At 48.9% G+C, this 22,626-nt stretch overlaps 2 protein-coding genes across 2 annotated transcripts; both read right to left on the minus strand.

Annotated features, from left to right (window-relative positions):
* Nucleotides 1-864: 864 nt before the first annotated feature.
* LOC125556082 lies at nucleotides 865-5,190 on the minus strand. Its single transcript, XM_048718876.1, has 6 exons — nucleotides 4,666-5,190; nucleotides 3,884-3,942; nucleotides 3,538-3,666; nucleotides 2,168-3,421; nucleotides 1,863-2,079; nucleotides 865-1,737 (listed from the first exon to the last, which is right to left on the minus strand). The coding sequence occupies exons 1-6, from the start codon at nucleotides 5,036-5,038 to the stop codon at nucleotides 1,058-1,060; spliced, it is 2,712 nt and encodes a 903-aa protein (XP_048574833.1). The 5' UTR covers nucleotides 5,039-5,190; the 3' UTR covers nucleotides 865-1,057.
* Nucleotides 5,191-13,545: 8,355 nt separating this feature from the next.
* LOC125556083 lies at nucleotides 13,546-17,719 on the minus strand. The gene is made up of 6 exons (XM_048718878.1): nucleotides 17,193-17,719; nucleotides 16,398-16,465; nucleotides 16,203-16,322; nucleotides 14,875-16,119; nucleotides 14,556-14,772; nucleotides 13,546-14,432 (listed from the first exon to the last, which is right to left on the minus strand). Exons 1-6 carry the CDS (start codon nucleotides 17,566-17,568, stop codon nucleotides 13,777-13,779), a joined length of 2,682 nt encoding a protein of 893 aa, XP_048574835.1. The 5' UTR covers nucleotides 17,569-17,719; the 3' UTR covers nucleotides 13,546-13,776.
* Nucleotides 17,720-22,626: the final 4,907 nt, after the last annotated feature.

A 22,626-nucleotide genomic window follows, 5' to 3' on the forward strand; every position in this document is an offset into this window, starting at 1 on the left:
TACCCAGTGTTTAAAAAAAGAGATGAAAATCTGGAGAAATCATGGCCAAAAAACGAACGAAGATGACGGATGGATTTGTCAGCGAGAAGAACCTAGGGAAAGCCTACGCAAAATCTGTGTGAACATATCCGAGCTTTTTTCTATCAATCTTAGGTTCTGTTTGGTTCGGCTGTGGATTTTTAAAAGTAGCTGTCAAAAATCTGCTGTGAAAAAACAGCTGTGGAAAATCTGATGTGAAAAAGATGTAGGTCATTTGACAAACCAGTTAATACAGCTTTTTCAGATTTTGGCCCGCAGCGAAATCAGATTTTAAAAAGCACGTCCTAGGCTGCTTCCGCTTTTGGTTCAGATTTTGGCAGCGAATTTCTGGAATCGGATTCTGCTGGGTTCGCCCTTTGGTTCAGATTATGCTGCACAACAGCGGAATCCGTTGATAAAAGCTGAACCAAACAGGGCCTTAACTCTGCCAGTCTTGTGTGCGCTTAGAATCCAGAGTTCATCTTTACAAGCTGAAACGAGGATCATCATGCGCTGATAACGGTGGAAAGTTGAAGGCCACCAGACTATGTATCCGGCTAGTTTGACCCTGCCAGTTTCACCAGGTGATTAATATGCAGTAAGGAAAGCAGCGACCCAGTGAAGTAGTAAGACCAGCGACCCAGTGAAGTAGTAAGACCAGAATTTGCTGTCCAGACAGTGAAAACTGGTCTCGACCTGCAGTATGTTTGGGCAGGATCAGATTCCTGGGCCAGTTTGGGGGGCATGATGATATATACACCGTGTGGTGTATTCCAGGAAGATAGAAAAAAAACAAGAATATTTTTTTAGTTGAAAAAACAAGAATTTATGACAACTAGACAGACACCAAACATGAAGAGCAAAACATACGACGAATGTCTCCTCTTATTTGAAGTTCAGAAAGCACAAACAACTATGTGCCTAGAATGGAAATAAAAAGCACGCACAAACGCGATAGGCGAATGCACGAAATGTCTGAGAAATAACAGTTCATGAATGGAAAGTTGAGGCCAGACTTTATCATATCCTGCCACCAGCTTCAGTCATCTAGGGTCAGGTCGATCACCTCCGATTTGTCCATGGCGACGGCAGGAGCCTCTGCGTTGGTGACGCAAATCTCCTCCCTGGGCACCGGCTTCACCGGCGCAGCGCCTCCACTGGCGCCTCCCTGGCTGCCGCTGCCCTCCATAGACCCCATTTTCTTCACGCCAGAAGATTTCGCAGCCTTGCCCTCGCGTTCAGCGCAGTTGAGGCCGTCAGAGTTTGCAGGATCAACCCAGCACCGCTTGGCATCAGCTGAGCTGCCGCCGTGGGACATGCCATCTCCCTCCGCCGCGACTGGTTTTGCAGCTTCATTAGCAGTACCTTTGATCTTTTTGGCATGCTCCTCCAGCCTTTTTTCCTCGAAAGAGTAGCCCTGAGCCAGGAACCTCTTCCGTGGAGGAGCAGAGTTTGCAGGTTCATCGTCACCTTGCTCCAGAGGCTGCACTAGTTCTGCAGTTGGTGCTGCCAGCTCTGCGGCTGCGGCGGCCGCCGTCTGGCTAGACTGCTCATCCATCTTTTGAGCCTTCTGTTTCGAAGATCTCTCACCACCCTTCAGGTCAAGGGTTATCTTGGCTGCAACATCCTTTCTTGCATCTAGAGGAATCCATTGCTCCTCATGCCACTCAAATGACTTTCGCAGACACTCCACTTGGAGCTCCACAAGTCTCCCCTCCCCTGGAAATTTTGGCAAGCATGCAATGTATCAGGAAGAGCTCCAGTCCAATGTGCTAAGTACCAACTGGATATATACTACTATTAACTGCTAGCTAGGTGATCGAGAGAGTAGGCAGGCAGTTCACCTTGGAGATAAACTTGGACGTGGTCAGCAGTCTCCTGCTGCAACACGATCCCCTCCCACCATCCGCCCTTCAGCCGTGCGTCGACGATGACCCCGGCAGCCACCGGAGACTCGATCTTCCTGTAGTGTCTTGGGAGGTGTGGGCGAAGCATGGGCCTTTTAGTAAGGCGTATGCCCAAGTGGTCAGGTTCCGCAATTTTTGCAACTTTGAGAGATTCCTGGAAAACAAAAAAAACTCATGTTGAGTACATACATCATCATCGTCAACACATGCAGGATACCAGAGAAAGAAGAGGAAGGACCAACCCTGAGCTGTCCCTTGCCCTCGGAATTCAGAATGTCTTGGTACCGCACCCTGACCTTGTTATCTTTCTCCCTCCTACTGAGTACCACACATTTGAACCAACAACCCCTCACGCTGCTGTCTTGGGACAGGGCTTCAAGACGGCAGCCGGGCTGGAACATCTTCTCAGGGTTCAGCATGGTTGACGCATCATTGGCTGCTACATTACACGTACTAGTACCACTTGGGGGCGGCTGATTATGCGCGATGGTCTGACAGTTCACCACGCTACGGGGAACGACACTGCTTTTGATGATCTGGCCAATGGTGGTGCTCTGTGGAGTCGTGCTACATGGAGGGGGCATCTCCTTTTGCTTCTCCATGGTTTTGTTGTCATCGATAACAGTGCTGGAAGTGGAAGCAATTGCGCTGCATGGAGGAGGCTTCTGCTTCTCCATGTTTTTGTCATTGATAACAGAGCTGGAATTGGAAGGAGTTGTGCTGCATGGAGGGGGCATCTCCTTCTGCTTCTCCATGGTTTTGTTGTCATCGATAACAGTGCTGGAAGTGGAAGTAGTTGCGGTGCATGGAGGAGGCTTCTGCTTCTCCATGGTTTTGTCATTGATAACAGAGCCGGAACTGGAAGGAGTTGTGCTGCATGCAGGGGCCTTCTCCTTCTGCTTCTCCATGGTTTTGCCACCGATAACAATGCTGGAAGGAGTTACGCTGCATGGAGGGGGCTTCTGCTTCTGTGTATCCATGGTTTTGTCACCGGTAACAATGCTGGAAGAACCAACATGATTCTCGGCGGCCAGACCAGTAATGGCAGCTTTACCATTGTTATTAGGTGGCTTGGCCTGCACCACCGTTGAGGAGGATGTGGCAACAATTTCCTTTACTATCTTCTGGTTTGCATATCCTTGGAGCTGCGCGATGTCAAAGGGCTCGACGGTGCCATCATCGATGCACCGACGACATACATAGGGCTGCCAGCTACTGCTCCCTCCATTTATTTTCTTGAACATCTCAAAGTGTTGTGGATTCAGGACCGCTGCCACCCCCTCCACAAATTCAACCCTCAGATCTTGCAGCCCATATCCAAAGAAGATCTCCCTACAATAAAGATCTGGGGGCAATGCAACACCGTGCTCACCATCAGGTTCCTCAAACCATCGTACCAGCACCATGTTCTTGGCACTGCCATCTTCGTACATATCTTCCACATATGCAACATGGCTCTCTCTCCCTCCACTCTTGATAAACACAAAATCATGAACCTACCAAGACATATAGTGCACGACACAATTAATAATAGATGTAAACCAAGATATATAGATCCGTCCGTATGTGAAAACAAACCAAGAAAACAAGGGGGCCATTGATGAACACGTACCGAAATTCTCATTCCCTCTCGGCAAAAGGATTTGTAGTGCTTGCGACGTTGATCAAGATGGCGCAATTTGCATATCCATGTGAACCCTTCTTTATTTTCCCCGGCAGTAGAGAGTGTTGAGGGGGTATCCTGGATGAACAAATACATCAATTTTTTTTGAACACCACCTTACATTAATTAACCATCGCGAAACTTACAATCGTTCGATACAAAATTCACCACACAGCGCGGTACATCATTAACAAGACTACCATCGGATCTATTGTCAAAACTAAACTTTGCTATTAGATGAGCCACCACATTGAGAGGAAGCATTTCTCAGGAAGACGCTTGAGATTGTATGTACCTTAGATGCACCGTCATGGTAGTCGGGACAAGTCAATCCAAAGGCTCCATACGGGGGATCTACAAAGACGAAAACAATGGAAGGCAAGTTAGGGGATTTCTATCCACATCATATTGGCCTCACAAGACAAACACAAGAGGAAACACATAAATTAACCAAACACTAATCTAAAAAAAGTTAACCAAACACAAAAGGAAGTAAACGCATAAACCAGATCTAGCAAATTAACAAACACATACATCAGGAATTAAACAAGCCAAGATAGATCACATATAGGGAGGTGAATGAGAAAAGGAGTAGATCTAGAAGATTAGACAAAAGATCTTTAACAATAAATTACTCGTCGTCTTGACAAAAAGGAGTAGATCTATTAGATTAGACAAAAGATATCCCAAAGTACTGCTAATAAAGGAAGGGGATAGAAGGAGAGCACTACAAGATGGTCATGGATATCATCCCCCTTGTACTGAATCTTGGCACCGAACAAAAACGTAACGAAACACGAGTAGAAACTGATCTGGCTGGACATAGGAGCAGCTTGTGTATTAACGCTAAAAAGCTCCTAAACATTCAGATCTAAACATTAGAAACACAAGAAAAAATAAGATCGGATCTTGTGTTCGAGATGTAAACCCCTACTAAACACTGACCAAACATTGATATCAGTCGTTAGAGATGCATGGTAAAAATTCTAGCGGCCTGATCTGTTAGCTTAATCATGTATGGTACAAAAGCCACCAAAAAATTCACCACTAAGGCATGAAAAAAGGAGCACGTAGTACCTGAGACGAGCGAGGTGAGCCAGTCCATGACCTCTTTCCTAGACTTCCACCTGATCTGGGTGATCTCCAACACCAGCGTCGCCACCCTAGCGGACGCCGACCCAGACTCGAGCGACGTCCGGAGGGATTGCAGGAACTGCAAGTCCGCCGAGTACGCTATGTTACCAGGTCCCCAATACTTACCCACCACCGCTAGATCCCTCTCACTCTTACCGCCGTCCTGGGGCGGCGCGTAGAGGAGGAAGTAGCACACCTTGCGCTCCTCGCTGTCGCCGCCCTCCAGCACGATCTCCTCCCACCCAACCCACTCCCTCACTGCCATCTTAGCATTACCCTCGTCCACCACAGCAGCCGGATAGTGCGAGCTACTCATGGCCTTCTCACCTGGATGGTGGTGGACGATAGCGAAACGGGGAACCAGCGGAGGGTGGAGGATGCTTCAAACGGGTGGGGGCCAGGGCCAGGGGGCTCGTTAGGGACTACTATTTCTGGACTGAATTGTTGTTCCTATGAACACACTGTTCGAGAGATGGGGTCTTGGGGGATTTTATAGGAGGAAATGCGAGTGGTTTTTCACGGAGAGTGTCCTCAAGTTATGAGGATTTCCACTTTGAGTGAAGCTTGCCGAGAGCTAGGAAGTGGCAGTTTAGTCCTGCCTCAAAAAAATGTGGCAGTTTGGTCCTCATTCTATTGGGTAGTCCTGTCCAAGGGCTCCGATCGTTTTGCATCCATGGTGAAAATGGCGAGCATGCTATGTGATAGTGTGGGGGGGGGGGGTGGAGTGGGGGGTTGACAGGGCACTGATACATCGACTGAAGGTGTAGTGTATTCTAGAGTACCAAGAGAGGACAAAATGCTTATAAAAAGTAATGAAAGGAGCGAAATAAATTTATATATGAAGGACCATAGTATAAAATATGTTGATGACAATGATACGTCTCCGTCGTATCTATAATTTTTTATTGTTTCATGCCAATATTATACAGCTTTCACATACTTTTGGCAACATTTTATATGATTTATTGGAGTAACATATTGACCGAGTGCCCAGTGTCAGTTCCTGTTTGTTGCATGTTTTTTGTTTCACAGAATATCCATATCAAACGAAGTCCAAATGTGATACAAATTTATGGAGGATTATTTTGGAATATATGTGATTTTTGGGAGGTGGAATCAACGCAAAAGGAGGCCCACACACTACTAGGAAAAGGGCTACTAATGGCGCACCAGTTTTGCCTACTAATGGCGCATCACTGGTGCGCCATTAGTATCACGCCACTAGTATTTTTACTAATGGCGCACCACTGGTGCGCCATTAGTATAGGCCACTGGTGCGCCATTAGTATTTTTGAATTTTGAAGGCGGGAAAATAGTAGTGGCGCACCGTCTAACCCCCACCGTGCGCCATTGCTATTTTTGAATTTTGAATTTGGATCTGGATCGTGATTTTTTTGTCCATTTTTTGCTCGTTTTTTGGCACGATATTATTTCAAATTTTGTTCCTGTTTTTGGATCTTGTACGTTCTTTTTCCGTGTTCTTTTGCCGGAGAGGAGTTCGCCGGAGAGGAGGAGGAGGAGGTCACCGGAGAGGCGCTCGCCTACATCGCCGGAGAGGAGGAGGAGGTCGCCGGAGAGGAGTTCACCGGAGCATCGGAGAGGAGGAAGGAGAAACCATGAGGGGATGGGAGGAGAGGAGGGAGGAGGAGCTCACCGGATAGGAGGGAGGAGGAGCTCACCGGAGTGGAGGGAGAAGAAAATGTGAGGGGAGGGGAGGGGAGGAGAGGAGGGAGGAGGAGGTCGCCGGAGAGTAGGAGGAGGTCGCCGGAGAGGAGGAGGGTAGTATGATGGAGGAGAGAAGGGAAGATGGAGTGGAGGAGAAGAGGAGATGGAGTGGAGGAGAGGTGGAGTGGAGAAGAAGAATGAAGAGGTAAGGAGGAGAGGACCACGCCCAACCGTATATACGGCATAGTAATGGCGCACCGCAGGCAGGTGCGCCATTACTAACTTTTATTTTTTATTTTTTTGATTTATTTTGAATTTTGAAGGCGGGAAGATACTAATGGCGCACCATGGGCAGGTGCGCCGTTGGTAACTTTTTTCTTTATTTTTTGACTTATTTTGAATTTTGAAGGCGGGGTTATACTAATGGCGCACCATGGGCAGGTGCGCCATTAGTAACTTATTATTATTATTTTTTTTGACTTATTTTGAATTTTGAAGGCGGGAAGATAGTAATGGCGCACCATGGGCAGGTGCGGCATTAGTAAGTTTGAATTTTTTTGCCTCCCCAGATCTTAAAAGCCCCGTAACTTTTTTTTCTGTTAGGTTTTTGAGGATTTTAAAAATGTTTAACGGGTTCGGATGTAACTTTTTGAGTAGATGATTTTTCATATAAAAAACTTTTTCATCCGAGTTCGTACGCAAAAGTTATGCCCATTTTACAAATTCTCGAGAGATTTCGCAAATAAAGTCGAAATTCATATTTGTAAATTTTCACAACAACTAGACCACATATCACATGGGAAACTTATTTTCTTTTATTTTTTTGACATTTCCATCATTTTTTTATTTTTTTAAAAACTGAAAAGGCGGTCCACGGGTGGGGGGGTGCATTCGGTGGAAGTGGTGGTCAAGTTACTAATGGCGCACCGTGGCACGGTGCGCCATTACTAGTTCAACTAATAATGGCGCACCACTCCCACGGTGCGCCATTAGTAGTTTTAATTTTTTTTAATTTTTTTTACTAATGGCGCACCGTGGATGTGGTGCGCCATTAGTATTTGCACACTAATGGCGCACCAACACATGGTGCGCTATTAGTATTTAGTAATGACGCACCACATGTACAGTGCGCCATTAGTGTCAATTTCATCTTTAGCCCTTTTCCTAATAGTGACAGCCCCAACAAGACACCAGGGTGCGACCCAGCCCCCTGGCGCGTGGTGTACACCTAGTAAGGCGGTTGCTGCCATTCTTCGGGCGCAAGGAAGCTTATATCCGGAAAAAGTTCGTGTTAAAATTTCAGCGCGGTCGGAGCTACGGATCTTCGGATATTTAGAAAACGGTGAAAGGCTAGATCTGGGAAACGCAAAACAGAAAATAATAAAGAGATAGATCCAATCTCAAAGGGGCTCTCGCTCCTCCACCGCCATAGAGGCCATGGACTAGAGGAGAAACCCTCCTCCCATATAGGGGGAAGGTCAAGGAAGAATAAGAAGGAGGGGGGCTCTCTCCCTCTCTCTCCCGATGACGCCGGAGTGCCGCCGAGGCTAGGATCGTGAAGGCGATCTACATCAACAATCTTGCTACCGTGAACACCAACTTTCTCCCCCTCTATGAAGCAGTGTAACCTCTCTATTCCCCTGCAATTCTCTACTTAAATATGGTGCTCAACACTATATATTATTATCCAATGATATGTGGTTATCCTATGATGTTTGAGTAGATCTGTTTTGTCCTATGGGTTGATTGATGATCATGATTGGTATGAGCTGTATATTTTATTTTGATGCTGTCCTACGGTTCTCTCTGTGTCGCGCAAACGTGAAGGATCCCCGCTGTAGGGTGTTGCAATACGTTCATGATTCGCTTATGGTGGGTGGCGTGAGTGATAGAAGCACAGACCCGAGTAAGGCGGGTGTTGCGTATGGGATAAAGATGACTTGATACTTAATGCTATGGTTGAGTTTTACCTTAATGATCTTTGATAGTTGCGGATGCTTGCTAGAATTCCAATCATAAGTGCATATGATTCAAGTACAGAAAGTATGTTAGCTCATGCTTCTTCAACATATAAAATTGCAATAATAATCTCCGGTCTAGTTATCGATCACCTAGGGTCAAATGACCTTCTTGTGTGACAAAAGCTATCTACTACTTCTATTATCTTACAATTTATTCATAATTTTATTCTCACAAAGTACTTCTAGTTTTATTCTTGTTCTAGGTAAAGCAAACGTTAACTGTGCATAGAGTTGTATCGATGGTCAATAGAACTTGAGGAAATATTTGTCCTACCTTTAGTTCTTCATTGGATTCGACACTCTTATTTATCAAAAAAATTACAAACGATCCCCTATACTTGTGGGTTAACAGACAACATGCTTATTTCTCGGGTCAAAAATAAAATGGTCATAGCAAAGTTGTTTTCTATTCACTTAAAGAGCACAAGGGAGGTGTGGCCCCGTGCATGTGCGTAGGATACTTTGGACCAATTTTATTAGAAATTTCATTGTAATAAATGCCCATGTTGGTTATTTTCTTACTTTACCTCATACCTTTTAAAGTGGCACGACAACTGTCCTAGCCACCTGTGTGTTTACACCCCTTGGTTGCTCTACGGTGTCTCCTCATCTGTTAAGGCTAGATACAACTTTTCCGTTTGTGTCTCCTCATCCGTCCATCCTCCATAGCGTATTGCATTAATTTCTGCGAGGTAATTGCCTCTCTATATCTCGTCCTCTTCCTTCATGCTGCTCCAAAGAAAGAAAAAGTAAGCTTTCTTCCATCAATTTTTGTCCATGGGTCCTCTACACCTACACCAAGTAATATTGCACCAGATACGTCCATATGGTGCATGCAGCCTCCTTTTTTTGCCATCCTCCGGTGTGCATGCAATGCATGCTATCAATTCCTATGAGCTGTGCATTGTATATGCACTTTCTGCACTCCGTGCTTTGATTTTTTTGATCCAAATCTTCTATACTACTCCTTAATTGGCTTACAATATGTTTTCCAAATAATCGTCGATCATATGTGCTGTACATAGGCAGGATGTTTTGGCACAGAGCGCCCATTGGGATGGGTCGAACCATAGAATGACCCGCAAAAAAGCCATAGGATAATGTGTGGCACCTAAGTATCACTATTCGTGACCGATGTCTAGGTTAGTGTTGCGAGCAAGGCCAGTAGGCCGCTATTCAGTGCAGCAAGCAACCGGCGGAGAATTTTTGCACTAATGTCATTATCTTCTCCTGTACATACTAGTATCTCTTATGTATGCCAAGTATTAATTATGCCGACGGAGATCTAGACACTAGTGGTGACACACGCCTCGCCATACCATATATTTTATGTGTCACAGGGGTCTCACATTTGGACACCAATACTATTTTTTGTCTAATACCTCCACTGCTCATTCAAAGTAAAATGACAAACCTTGTTGAGTTTCAACCCATTCTCATTTATGTTTTCTAATGAATTACTATATTTTATATTCTTTTTAGCATCCAAAAATAAACATTAATTAACTTTCCTTTCGTATGTCTCAAACCATTTGTTGGTGCATTTTATTATCAATTTCATATTTAAATTATACAATATTTCTTCAAGCAAGCCTTATTTTTATGCGTTGGCATGTGATACGCTCTATAGTAGATATAAAAGCTTAATTTTTGACACTGGTCTTGCTCAACAAAATGCTAGGGAGGAGAGATGCTAATATATAGGCAGGTCATGAGAACATGGCGAGCACGATATGTGAGAGGGGGTGAGGGGGCAATGATATATGGGCTAGAGGTGTAGTATGTTCAAGAGTATCAAAAGGGGGATAAAGGAGAGGATAAATTTAGATATGAAGGGCTATAGTGTAAAACATGTGGATGTCAACACTCTTAGAGCAACTCTAGCAGACCCCACAAAAATACGACCCGCAAAACGTGTTTGCGGGTTCACGAAAATTGCTTTTGCGGGTCAGAAACATACGCGTCTAAGCAGAACCCGTATCTAAATCTGCATAATTTGAAAAACTTCTTTCGCGGGAGAAATTGCACAAACACAACTCATCACATACTACATTGTTCATCGCATACTACATAGTTCATCACACTACAAGCATACATACTACGTTAAGCTAGTACTAGGGGGTCGGATCTAAACGGCAGCAAGGTCGCGGCAACTGAACGACGCCGTGGAGGAGCCGGACGCTCACTCCTCCTCGCCGGAGCTGCAAAGATCGACGAACTTCTCCGCCTGCTCTGCGCGGATGCGGCGCTACTCCTCGGCCTTCTCCTTGGCGGCGACCGCCTGCCGGCACTCGAGGGCTTCGAGCTCCTCGGCGTGGCGGTGACGCTCCTCCTCCTCGCGCACGCTCCGCTCAGCGATGGCGGCGGCGATGGCATCGAACTCCGCGACGTAGTCCTCGGGCCCGACGACCCCGCGGCGGCCGAGCGGAGCGGGCTCCTCGGGCTCCTCCTTCACCGGCACGAAGGGGAACGGTGCCGGCGACTCTGGCTCCTCCTCCTTGTCCGACCACCCCCTCTTCACGGGGAGGAAGCCCGCGGAGGAGGAGGAGGATCCGACGTACGAAGAACGCGCGGAGGAGAACGACGCGCGCCGACGGTTGTACTCCACCGTCTCCCGGCGGTCGAAACTCGCCGGCGGCGAAAGCCCGCGGTTGGTCCACTTCTGCGCGCCGCGCTTCCTCGCGCCGCCGGACCGGACGCGCCGCTCGCGCTCCGGGTCCCTCTCACGGCCAGATCGGCTGCCGGAGCCGCGTCCGGAGCTCCACATTCGCCCCCACATGGCGGCTGGAGGCGGGGCGGAGGGTCGCCGGCGGCGAGAAATTGGGAGAGGAGAAAGGGGAATCGGGTGGCTCACGGTGGCGGGAGGATAGGGTTTGGACCCGCAAAAGGGTCGCGGAACCGCACTTAGAGCAACTCTAGCAGACCCCGCATCCGCCCCCGACCCGCAAAATAACCGCCAAAATGTGGGTACGGGCCGGAAAGCCTGCCCGACCAGACCCTGCATCCCGCCCCCGGCCCGCAAAAATTTTTAGGGGGCGCGGCAAATTCCTGACCCCAATCCGGGAAAACGCGGGTTTCCGCCTCGCGGCTGCGGTGCCCTGCATCACAGAGAAGCAGTTGGCGGGAGGGATATTTCAGCCCGCGCTCTTTTCCCCCTCCTCCCGCCGCCGTCCGCCTTTGTTTCCGCCCACCCGCCGCCGGCGATTCCGACCATATCTGCGGGCAGAATCGCTCCGCGGGGCCGCCCCACACCCTCCTGCGCCGAGCCGCTGCACCGCCTCTCCGGATCCGGCGAGAAGAGCCGCCCCCCAGTCGCCGCTGGGATCGACCACCGCCGAGCGCACCACCCTCGTTGCCGCCGACCACATCAAACTTGCCACCGGTTAGTCCCTTTTTTATGATTTTTGCGAGCTATGTAGTAGATTGACATGCCGGTGTGCGTGTAGATGGAGTTGACCCCGTGCGAGAAGTTCTTGCTATCCGATTCGTCCAATTCGGACGACTCGGATGTTGAGACCATGCTTACGACCTTTCAGCAGCAAATATTAGTCATGGCGCTTGCCGTGAAGGAGCATGAAGACAAGTACCAGAAGAGAAGGCGAGGATCTACATTTTCTCCTCAACGAAGAGGCGAGGATCTCGTCCTCTTCCTTCAGGCCACTCCAAAGAAAGAAAGAAAAGGTAAGCTTTCCTTCACTAATTTTTGTGCATGGGTCATCTACACACACCGGATACTTTCATCTGGTGCATGCACCCTTTTTTCCATCCTCTCGTGAATTTGCTTCCATCCAATCTTCTACTACTCCTTAATTTACTTACGATACATTTTCTAAATCATCGTATGTGCTATGTGTGAACGGGATGCTTTGGCACATAGCGCCTCTTTGGGACAGGTCAAACCATGGGATGACGCATAAAAAAAAACTAGATAATGATGTGTACCATGTACGTACAATTGTTGGTGACCGGCATCTAGGTTGGCATTGCGCGAGAGGCCAGTAGGCCGTTGTTGGGTGCAGCAAGCAACCGGCTGATGCAATCCTCATGTTCGCTGGTTCGTCGGCGTCTGCATGTGCCTTCCCACCACAGCCAGGAACTGCCCGGAGCAACAGATGCACGCACACGGACTGGGTGAAGCACCAGCCACGCTGCCCATTCTTGTGCTAGGGTATCTAGATGATGTGTTGAATCGTATTGTAATGCCTGCTTATACGATTGAGGTTGTTCAACAAAATAATTGCTTGTCCCAATACCGCTCAAGTGACAAGTGGCATGGAAGATGACATGTTGGGGCACTGGGCTGTTAGCAATGAGGCACCAAACTTGTTGAGGCGAAAACATCTGAGGCTCTTGGCCTCATCTAAAAAGGGTTTACTGCAACTATCTCTGTCCGCTATCAATTCTAGAAGTAGAAATTTACGCTTCAAGCTCAGAAAACAATGTTGTTCGGTGTATCCGAAATTTTGCAGTGTAGCCTATGAGACGCAAAATTGCTGGAATTTGATCTCACTAATGCCATTCTTCTCTTCCACATACTACGTAGTATCTCTTATGTATATCAAGTACCATTCATTATGCCGATAGAGATCGATACACTAGTGGTGACAGAAGCTCACAATAATAAAGACATCTATGCGCCACAGCGAGAACAACCTAGGAAAAGGCTACGCAAAATCTGTGTGAACATATCCGAGCTTTTCTATCTAGTTTCTCATGGCATCAGTCTTGACTCCGCCAGCCTTGTGTGCGCTTGGAATTAGAATCTAGACTTCATCTTTACAAGCGAAAACGAGAATCATCCTGCGCTTTCGCGGTGATAAGTGGTGATAATGGTGGAAAGTTGCAGGCCACCAGATTATGTAGCCGGCTAGTTTGACCCAGCCAGTTTCACGAGGAGATTAATATGCTGCAAGGAAATCGGCTACCCAGTGAAGTACTAGCAGTAAGACTAGAATTGGTGTCCAGACAGTGAAAACTACCTGCAGCATATTTGGGCAGGATCAGATTCCTGGGCCAGTTTGGGGGGCTGAACCACCAAGCCAACAACTTGCCTGGCTTTCTCCTTTGGATGCATGATGATACACCGCTTGGTGTACTCCAGGAAGAAGAAAAACAAGAATATTTTTTTTGAGCTGAAAAAAAAAGAATTCCTGACAAGTAGTTGACAGACACCAAAGATGAGGAGCAAAACATACGACGAATGTCTCCTTTTATTTGAAGTTCAGAAAGCACAAACAACTATGTGCCTAGAATGGTAATAAAAATCACGCACACATGCGATAGGCGAATGAACGAAATGTTTGAGAAATAACAGTTCATGAATGGAAAGTTGAGGCCAGAGAGACTTCATCATATCCTGCTACCAGCTTCAGTCATACATGGTCAGATCGATCACCTCCGATTCGTCCATGGCGATGAGAGGAGCCTCTCCATTGGTGACACATATCTCCTTAATAGGCACTGCTGGCTTCACCGGCGCAGCGCCTCCACTGGAGCCGGAGCCACTGGTGCCTCCCTGGCTGCCGCTGCCCTCCGAAGACCCCATTTTCTTGACGCCAGAAGATTTCGCAGCCTTGCCCTTGCGTTCAGCGTAGTTGAGGCTGTCAGAGTTTGCAGGATCAACCCGGCACCGCTTGGCATCAGCTGAGCCGCCGCCACAGGACAGGCCATCTCCATCACCCTCCTCACGGCGCTGCTGCGGGCTTGCCTTGTCTGGAACTGTCTTGGCAGGTTCATCAGCAGGACCCTTGCTCTTTCCATCCTGCAGCCTTTCTTCCTTGGAAGGGTGACCCAGTTCCAGGATCCTCTTCCGTGGAGGAACAGAGTTTGCAGTTCCAGGATCCTCCCGAGGTTGCAGCAGCAGTCCTGCTGGGCTTGCCGCGGCCGCCGCCTTCTGCTTCTTCAGGTCAAGGGTTATCTTGGCTGCAACATCTTGCCTTGCATCCAGAGGCATCCACTGCTCCTCACGCCACTCAAACGACTTGCGCAGAGCGTCCACTTTGAACTCCACGAGTCTCCCCTCCCCTGGACATTTCAGCAAGCAAGCATGCATGCATGAGGCAGAGCTCCAGTCCAGTGTTCTAGTAAGTACTAACCGAGTATGTAGTGTATTACCATTACAAGAGAGCTCAAAGCCGACTAGCTCACCTTGGAGATAAACTTTGACGTGGCCAGCAGTCTCCTGCTGCAGCACGATCCCCTCCCACCATCCGCCATTCAGCCACGCGTCGACGATGACCCCGATATCCATCGGAGACTCGATCTTCCTGTAGCATGATGGGAGCTGTGGGCGGAGCATGGGCCTTTTGGCAAGGCGAATGCCCAGGCGGTCAGGCTCCGCAGTTCTTGCAACTTTGAGCCATTCCTGCAAAACAAGGAAAGGAAACTAGTGTTGAGCACACACACCATCATCATCGTCAACACATGCAAGATGTATACCAGAGAAAGAAGAGGAAGCAGGACCGACCTTGAGCTGTCCTTTGCCCTCGGGTTTTCGAAGGTCTTGGTACCGCACCCAGATCTTGTCATTTTTCTCGTTCCTCTTGAGTACCACACATTTGAACCAACAGCCCCTCACGCTGCTGTCTTGGCTTAGGGCTTCAAGACGGACGCCGGGCTGGAACATCTTCTCAGCAGGGTTCACCATGGTTGACGCATCACTGGCTGCTGCATTACTAGTACCACTCAGGGGCGGCCGATTCTGCGCGGTGGCCTGACAGTTCACCACGCTGCGGGGAACGGCACTGCTTCCGACGGTCTGGCCAATGGTGACACTGTGTGGAGCTGCGCTGCATGGAGGGGGCATCTCCTTCTCCTTCTGCTTCTCCATGGCTTTGTCACCCATAACAGAGCTGGAACTGGAAGGAGTTGCGCTGCATGCGGGGGGCTTCTGCTTCTCCATGGTTTTATCACTGATAACAGTGCTTGAAGGAGTTGCACTGCATGGAGGTGGCTTCTGCTTCTGCTTCATGATTTTGTCACCAATAACAGAGCTGGAAGGAGTTACGCTGCATGGAGGGGACATCTCCTTCTGCTTCTCCATGGTTTTGTCAACGATAATAGAGTTGGAAGCAGCTGCACTGCATGGAGGGGGCTTCTGGTTGTGCTTCTCCATGGTATTGTCACCAACAACAGAGCTGGAAGGAGTTGTGCTGCATGGAGATGGAGGGGCCATATGCTTCTGCATGGTTTTGTCATTGATAATGGCAGCACTGGAAGAACCAGCATGGTTCTCGGCGACCAGGCCAGTAATGGCAGCTTTACCTTTGTTGTTATTAGGTGGCTTGGCCTGCACCATCGTCGACGAGGATGCGGAAACAATTGCCTTTACAATCTCCTGGTTTGCATATCCTTGCAGCTGCTGCGCGATGTCAAAGGGCCCGACGGTCTCATCCTCGATCTGCCGACGACATACAAAGGGCTGCCAGCTACTGCGCCCTCCATGTATTTTCTTGAACATCTCAAAGTGCTCTGGATTCAGGACTGGAACCACCGCCTCCACAAATTCAACCCTCAGATCTTGCAGCCCATAGCCAAAGAAGATCTCCATGCGATAAAGATCGGGGGACAATACAGCACCGTGCTCACCGTCTTGTTCCTCGAACCATCGTGCCAGCACCATCTTCTTCCCGCTGGCATCCTCGTACATGTCTTCCACATAGGCGACATGGCTCTCCCTCCCTCTACCCTTGATGAACACAAAATCATGAACCTACAAAGACATGTAGATGTAAACCAAGATGGGGCAGCCGAAAACAAAACAAGAAAACAAGGGGTAAGTTGATGAACACATACCGAAATTCTCAGTCTCCCTCGCCAAAAGGATTTGTAATGCTTCCGACGTTGATCAAGATTGGGCAGTTTGCATATCCATGTGAACCCTTCTTTGTTTTCCCCAGCAGTAGCGAGGATAACCTGAATGAACAGCCAGCGTTAATTTCGTTGAGAGGAAGAATTTCTCAGGAAGACGGCTTGTAAGATCGTATGTACCTTAGATGCAGCGCTACCACCATCATGGTGGTCGGGACAAGTCAATCCAAAGGCTCCATATGGAGGATCTACAAAAACGACAACAACGGGGCAAGTTAGTCGATTTCTATCCACATCATATTGGCCTTAGAAGACCAAACACAAGAGGAAACATATAAGTTATCCAAACACTATCTCAAGAAAAGTTAACCAAACACAAAGGGAAAGAAACGCGTAAATCAGATCTAGCAAACCAAACATATACATCAGGAACAAGACAAGATAGAAGATACATAGGGCGATACATGAGAAAAGGAGTAGATCTATATATAAGATTAGAGAAAAGATATCTAACAATAAGTTGTCATCCTCTTGACAAAAAGGAGTAGATCTATTAGATTAGACAAAAGATATCCCAGAGTAGTGGTAGTAAAGGAAGGGGATAGAAGGACAGCACTGCAAGATGGTCATGGATATGATCCCTAGCTTTGTACTGAATCCTGAACCGAACAAAAACGTGACGAAACATGAGAAGAAACTGACGATCTGGCTGGACGTAGGAGCAGCGTGTGTATTAACGCTACAGAGCTCCTAAACATTCAGATCCGAACACTAGAAACACAAGAAAATAGAATAAGAACGGATCTTGTGCTCAAGACGTAAGCCCCTACTAAACACTAACCAAACATGATCAGATCGATCGTTGGAGATGCATGGTGAGAATTCAAGCCGCCTGATCCATCAGCTTAATCACATGGTACTAAAACGACCAGAAAAATTCACTACTAGGGCATGGAAAAAAGGAGCACGTGGTACCTGAGACGAGCGAGGTGAGCCAGTCCATGATCTCCCTCCTGGACTTCCACCTGAGCCCGGTGATCTCCGACGCCAGCGTCACCAGCCTAGCGGATGCCGACCCAGACTCCAGCGCCGTCTCGAGGGACAGTAGAAACTGCACGTCCGCCGAGTAGGCTATGTTCCCAGGCCCCCAGTACTTACCCACCACCGCCAGATCCCTCTCGCTCTTACCGCTGTCCTGGGGTGCCGCGCGGAGGAGGTAGTAGCACACCTTGCGCTCCTCGCCGTCGTCGTGCCCCAGCACGACCTCCTCCTCCCACCCAACCCACTCCCTCGCTGCCGTCTTGGCAATACCCTCGTCCACCACAGCCGCCCGAGAGCGCGAGCTACTCATGGCCTTCTCACCTGGCTGGCACTGGTAGTGGACGACAGCGAAAAGGGGAAGCGGCCGAGGGGAGGGTGATTCAAACGGGAGGGGGCCAGGGACAGGGTGCTGTTAGGGACTACTATTTCTGGATCGAATTCTTGTTCCTGTGAACACACTGTTCGAGAGATGGGTGTTAGGGGGATTTTATAGGAGGAAATACTGGTGGTTTCGCGGAGAGTGTCCTCAAGTTATGAGGATTTCCACTTGAGTGAAGCTTGCCCAGAGGTTGGAAGTGGCAGTTTGGTCCTCCCTCAAAAAAAATGTGGCAGTTTGGTCCTGATTCTATTGGGTAGTCCTGTCCAAGGGCTGCTGGAGTTTTGCATCCATGGTGAAAATGGGGAGCATGCTAGCTATGTGATTGGGAGGGGGGATGATATATGGGAGCGAAACTATGAGCATGATATTTGAGTGGGGGGCTGATGTATATGCGTACGTACAAGGCGCGTTCAGACAGTTTCAGACATGCCTTACCCCTTTGCCGGAACATAATGCGCGAGGGGAGGGGAAACATTGATATATGGGTGGGCAATGACGGGCATGATATATAAGCAGGGAGGAAGGGGATGGTATACGAGCGGGAAACTATGAGCATGATATTTGAGTGGGGTATGATGTATAGGCGCATGCCGCACGTGCAAATGGTTTCATACATGACTTGCCCCTTTCGTCGGAACATTGATATGCGAGGGGAGGGGAGATGTTGATATATGGGCGGGAAATGGAGAGCACGGTCCGTGCATGGGGAGGGAGTGGGATCGATGTAAGAACGGGAAGGGCTAGCATGATGTTTGAGTGGGCCGGGTTCAGTTTCAAAAAGGCCTTACCCCTTTCATTGGAACACTGGTATGTGCATTTTGTTTGAATATTGTACGCGGGAGGAAGGAAAATGTTGATATTTGGCGGGAAATGTCGAGCACGATATGTGAGTGGGGGTGAGGGGGTGAGGGTGTATATGGGTCGAAAATGACGAGCATGTTATTTGAGTTGGGCTGGAGTTGACGTACGCCGCACGTGCATGCGGTTTCAAACAAGCCCTTGCCCCTTTGTTAGAACATGATATACTAGGGCGGGGCGGAGATGGGCCCTAGGCACCCAGGGCGATGGTCGGGGCATCGGGAAGTTCTCTTACCAGGCGCTTGGCCTGGCATGTGGCGTGAAATACTAACCAGGTTGTTAAAAATCTACCGGTCCCTAAATCTATGCGAGCACTCACTCTTTTACCGGACCGGACGCTAGAACGACCCATCTGTTGGCTTGCCCGTCGATAGTTGGGGGGGGGGGGGAGGGGGGGGGGGTTAACAGGGCACTAATACATCGACTGAAGGTGTAGTCTATTCAAGAGTACCAAAAGAGGGCTAAATGCTTATAAAAAGTAAGGAGTGAGGTAAATTTATATATGAAGGTCCATAGTGTAAGAATGTGGATGACAACATTCTTATTTCTCGGGTTGAAAATAAAAAAAAATATAGGGTGGTCATAGCAAAGTTGTTTGCTATTCACTCAAAGAGCACGGGGGAGGTGTGGTCCCGTGCATGTGCATATAATACTTTGGACAAATTTTATTAGAAATTTTATTGTAATAAATGCTCGTGTTAATTATTTTCTTATTTTACCTCATACCTTTTAAAAGGTACGACAGTTGTCACAGCCACCTGTGCGTTTACACCCCTTCGTTGCTCTACGACGTGACACTTGTATAACGGGCTAAAAATAAAGGTTGGATACAACTTTTCCATTTTTGTCTCCTCATCCGTCCATCCTCCGTAGGATATTGAATTAATTTCTTCCAGGTAATTGCCTTTCTATATCTCGTCCTCTTCCTTTATGCTGCTCCAAAGAAGGAAAAGGTAAACTTTCTTCCAACGATTTTTGTCCATGGGTCCTCTACACCTACACCAAATAATATTGCACCAGATATGTCCATCTGGTGCATGCAGCTTCCCTTTTTTGCCATCCTCCGGTGTGCATGCAATGCATGCAATTAATTCCTCCGAGTTGTGCACTGTATATATACTTTTTACACTTGGTGCTTTGATTTGCTTCGATCCAAATCTTCTACTACTCCTTAATTTGCTTACGATATGTTTTCCATATCATCGTCGATCATATGTGTTGTGCGTAGGAGGGATGTATTGGCACAGAGCGCCCTTTGGGACGGGTCAAACCATAGGATGACGCGCAAAAAAAGCCATAGGATGATGTGTGGTGCGTACGTACAACTATTCGTGACCGACGTCCAGGTTGGCGTTGTGAACGAGGCCAGTAGACCGCTATTCAGTGCAGCAAACAACCGGCCAGTGCAATCCTCGTGTTCCCGGGTGTGTCGGCGTCTATCTGTGCCTATCCACCACAGCCAGGAATGACCCGAAGCAACTGACGCAGACGGACTGGGCGAACCCGCCGAGGCATTAGCAACACTACCCATTCTTGTGCTAAGCAAGCACTTAACATTCTAGAATATTCTAGATGATGTGTTGAATCATATAGTAATCCCTGCTTATCTGGTTGAGGTCGTTCAATAAGATTTAAGGTTTTTTTCTCGAATACATGAGGTCGCGTATCATTCCATTGATAGGGTGAGAGAGAATACAAGGTTGGCGTCCTGGGTATCGTGCATATTAGATGGCGGTACCCAGGCGCAGATGTGAGCAGAGAGAAGTAGGAGGATGCTCAGCCTCGATAGTTACATTTTATGTTACAAGAATGGTCGGATCGAGCCCTTTGGCACCGGCTCTTGCCCATAGTTTCGCCTCCTGTTTGATGTCGTTGAGAAGTCTGCAGTAGGAGGGTGTTATGTTGTCGAAGAGGACTGCGTTGCGGTGCTTCCAGATGGCCCATGATGTGAGGATGATAAGGGAGTTAAGTCCTTTGCGTAGGCTCGCCGGCACGTTTGTCTTTGTCGCAGTGCACCAGTCGAAGAAGCCGGTGCTGCCAGCGGGCGGTATTGTGGGTATGCGGCACCAGGCCAAGATGTCATGCCAAATAATGCGCGAGAAGACGCACCCAATGAGGAGGTGGTGGAGAGGTTCGTCGTCCTGGCCGCACAGTTTGCAGATGGGTCGTGCGGCAGGTCGTGTCGCGCACGACGGTCGGCGGTCCAACATCGATTGAGGGAGGCTAGCCAGAGAAAGATCTTCACATTGGAGGGAGCCCAAGTCTTCCAGATGAGCTACCGGTAGGGTGCGGTGGTAGCCCCAAGGAATGGCGTGTGGTAGGCAGACCACGCCGTGTACTTGCCATCGATAGTCCACTTCCAGGAGAGCTTATCTGGCTCCTCGGAGAGTTCAATGCCTTGGAGTAATCTCCATAGCTCAACATACTCGATGATCGCAAGGGGGTTTAGGTTGCCATGGATGTCCGCGATCCAGCCATGATCGGTGAGAGCCTCACTAACAAGTTGTCGTCCTCTGCGTCGCCTCGGGATGAGGGAGGATAAGGTGGGCGCGATCTCAGGGATAGATTTACCATGGAGCCAATGATCCTGCCAAAACTTGCAGGTGTTGCCGTCACCGAGGGTCCAAGTTGTCGAGGCATGAAAAAGCTGAGAAGCCTTAGGGTCGGATGGCAGATGGAGATGTTTCTAGGTGCGTGCGAGGTCAGTGTGCTGCAGCCAGAGCCAGCGTGTGCGTAAAGCAACTCCGGTGCGGTGTAGGTCACGAATCACCAGTCCACCGAGCGTTAGGGGGCGACACACCTTTTGCCAGGACACAATGCAGCAGCCAATATGTGCATCTTTGTTACCATGCCAGAGGAAATCGCAGATTAGCCGGTTGATCTTCTTCAAGATGGATGGGTTGATCGCCAGTGCGAGCAAGATATGCACCGGCATGGAAGAGAGGACGTGGTGGGCAAGAGCTAGCCATTGGTCACGTGACAACAGAGAAGCTTTCCATGTAGCTAGTTTCTTGGAGAGTTTGTCGACGAGTGGTAGGAGCGCATAAGCCAACACCTTGTAGGTTGAGAGGGGTAGCCTGAGGTATTTGATGGGAAAATCCGCGATTGGGCAGGAGAAGGAGGCCCCAATGGTGGCGAGCTGGCCGTCGGTACACCTGATGGGTGATGCCAAGCATTTGAAGAAGTTGGTTCGAAGGCCGGATGCGCCGCCGAAAGCTTCGAGTAGCTACTTGATGGCGTTGAGCTCGTGAGCGTCGGGGTGGCAAAAAATGAGCACATCATCGGCGAACATGGAGATGATCGACGCGGCATGGCATGTGATGAGGCGCTGCAGGATGCCCTGCTGTGTGGCGTACTCAAGAAGTGAGTTAAGCTTGTCGATCACCAAGGTGAACAACATGGGGGAGACCGGATCGCCTTGGCAGTCCCTGGGCATGGGCGATCGGCGGTCCCGGGTTGCCTTTGACGAGGACACACATGGAAGCAGTGGATAGTAGGATAGAAATCCATTTGCACCACTGCTGGCCAAAGCCGAGGTGGCAGAGTGTCTCAAGGAGGAATGGCCATGCCACCGTGTCGAAAGCCTTGGTGATGTCCAACTTGAGAAGCATGCGCGGCACCTTGAGGTTGTGGAGGAGCCTCGCCGTTTGTTGGACGAGGAGGAAGTTGTTGTGCCCACTTCTCCCAACGATGAATGCACTTTGATTGGTGGATACCATGTCACATAGCCGTGGCGCAAGCCGGAGAGAGAGAACCTTCGCGAAGAGCTTTGCAATGAGGTGGGTTAGGCTAATTGGTCGGTACTTCGCGATCGTCAACGCGTCCGGTTTCTTGGGTAGTAGGGTGAGGAGCGCCTCGTTGAGCTTGCGAAACCCCATGCCATTCATAGTGTACAACTTGTCGAACGCGACACAAATATCCTCCTTGATGATGGCCCAACAGGAGCGCAAGAATTCCGCCGTAAATCCATCCGGGCCCGGTGCCTTTCCTGTGGGCATCAGCTTGATCGCGTGCCATACTTCGTCCTTAGTGAATGGTTCCTCTAGTGACAAAAGGTCAAAGCGACGAGGGTCGAGGGTGTGCTCGCACAAGACCAGGGATCCAATGGTGGCGGAGAAGTGAGAGAATGTC

The sequence above is a fragment of the Triticum urartu genome, chromosome 5, assembly GCF_003073215.2.
Source record: "Triticum urartu cultivar G1812 chromosome 5, Tu2.1, whole genome shotgun sequence".
Classification (NCBI taxonomy): Eukaryota; Viridiplantae; Streptophyta; class Magnoliopsida; order Poales; family Poaceae; genus Triticum; species Triticum urartu.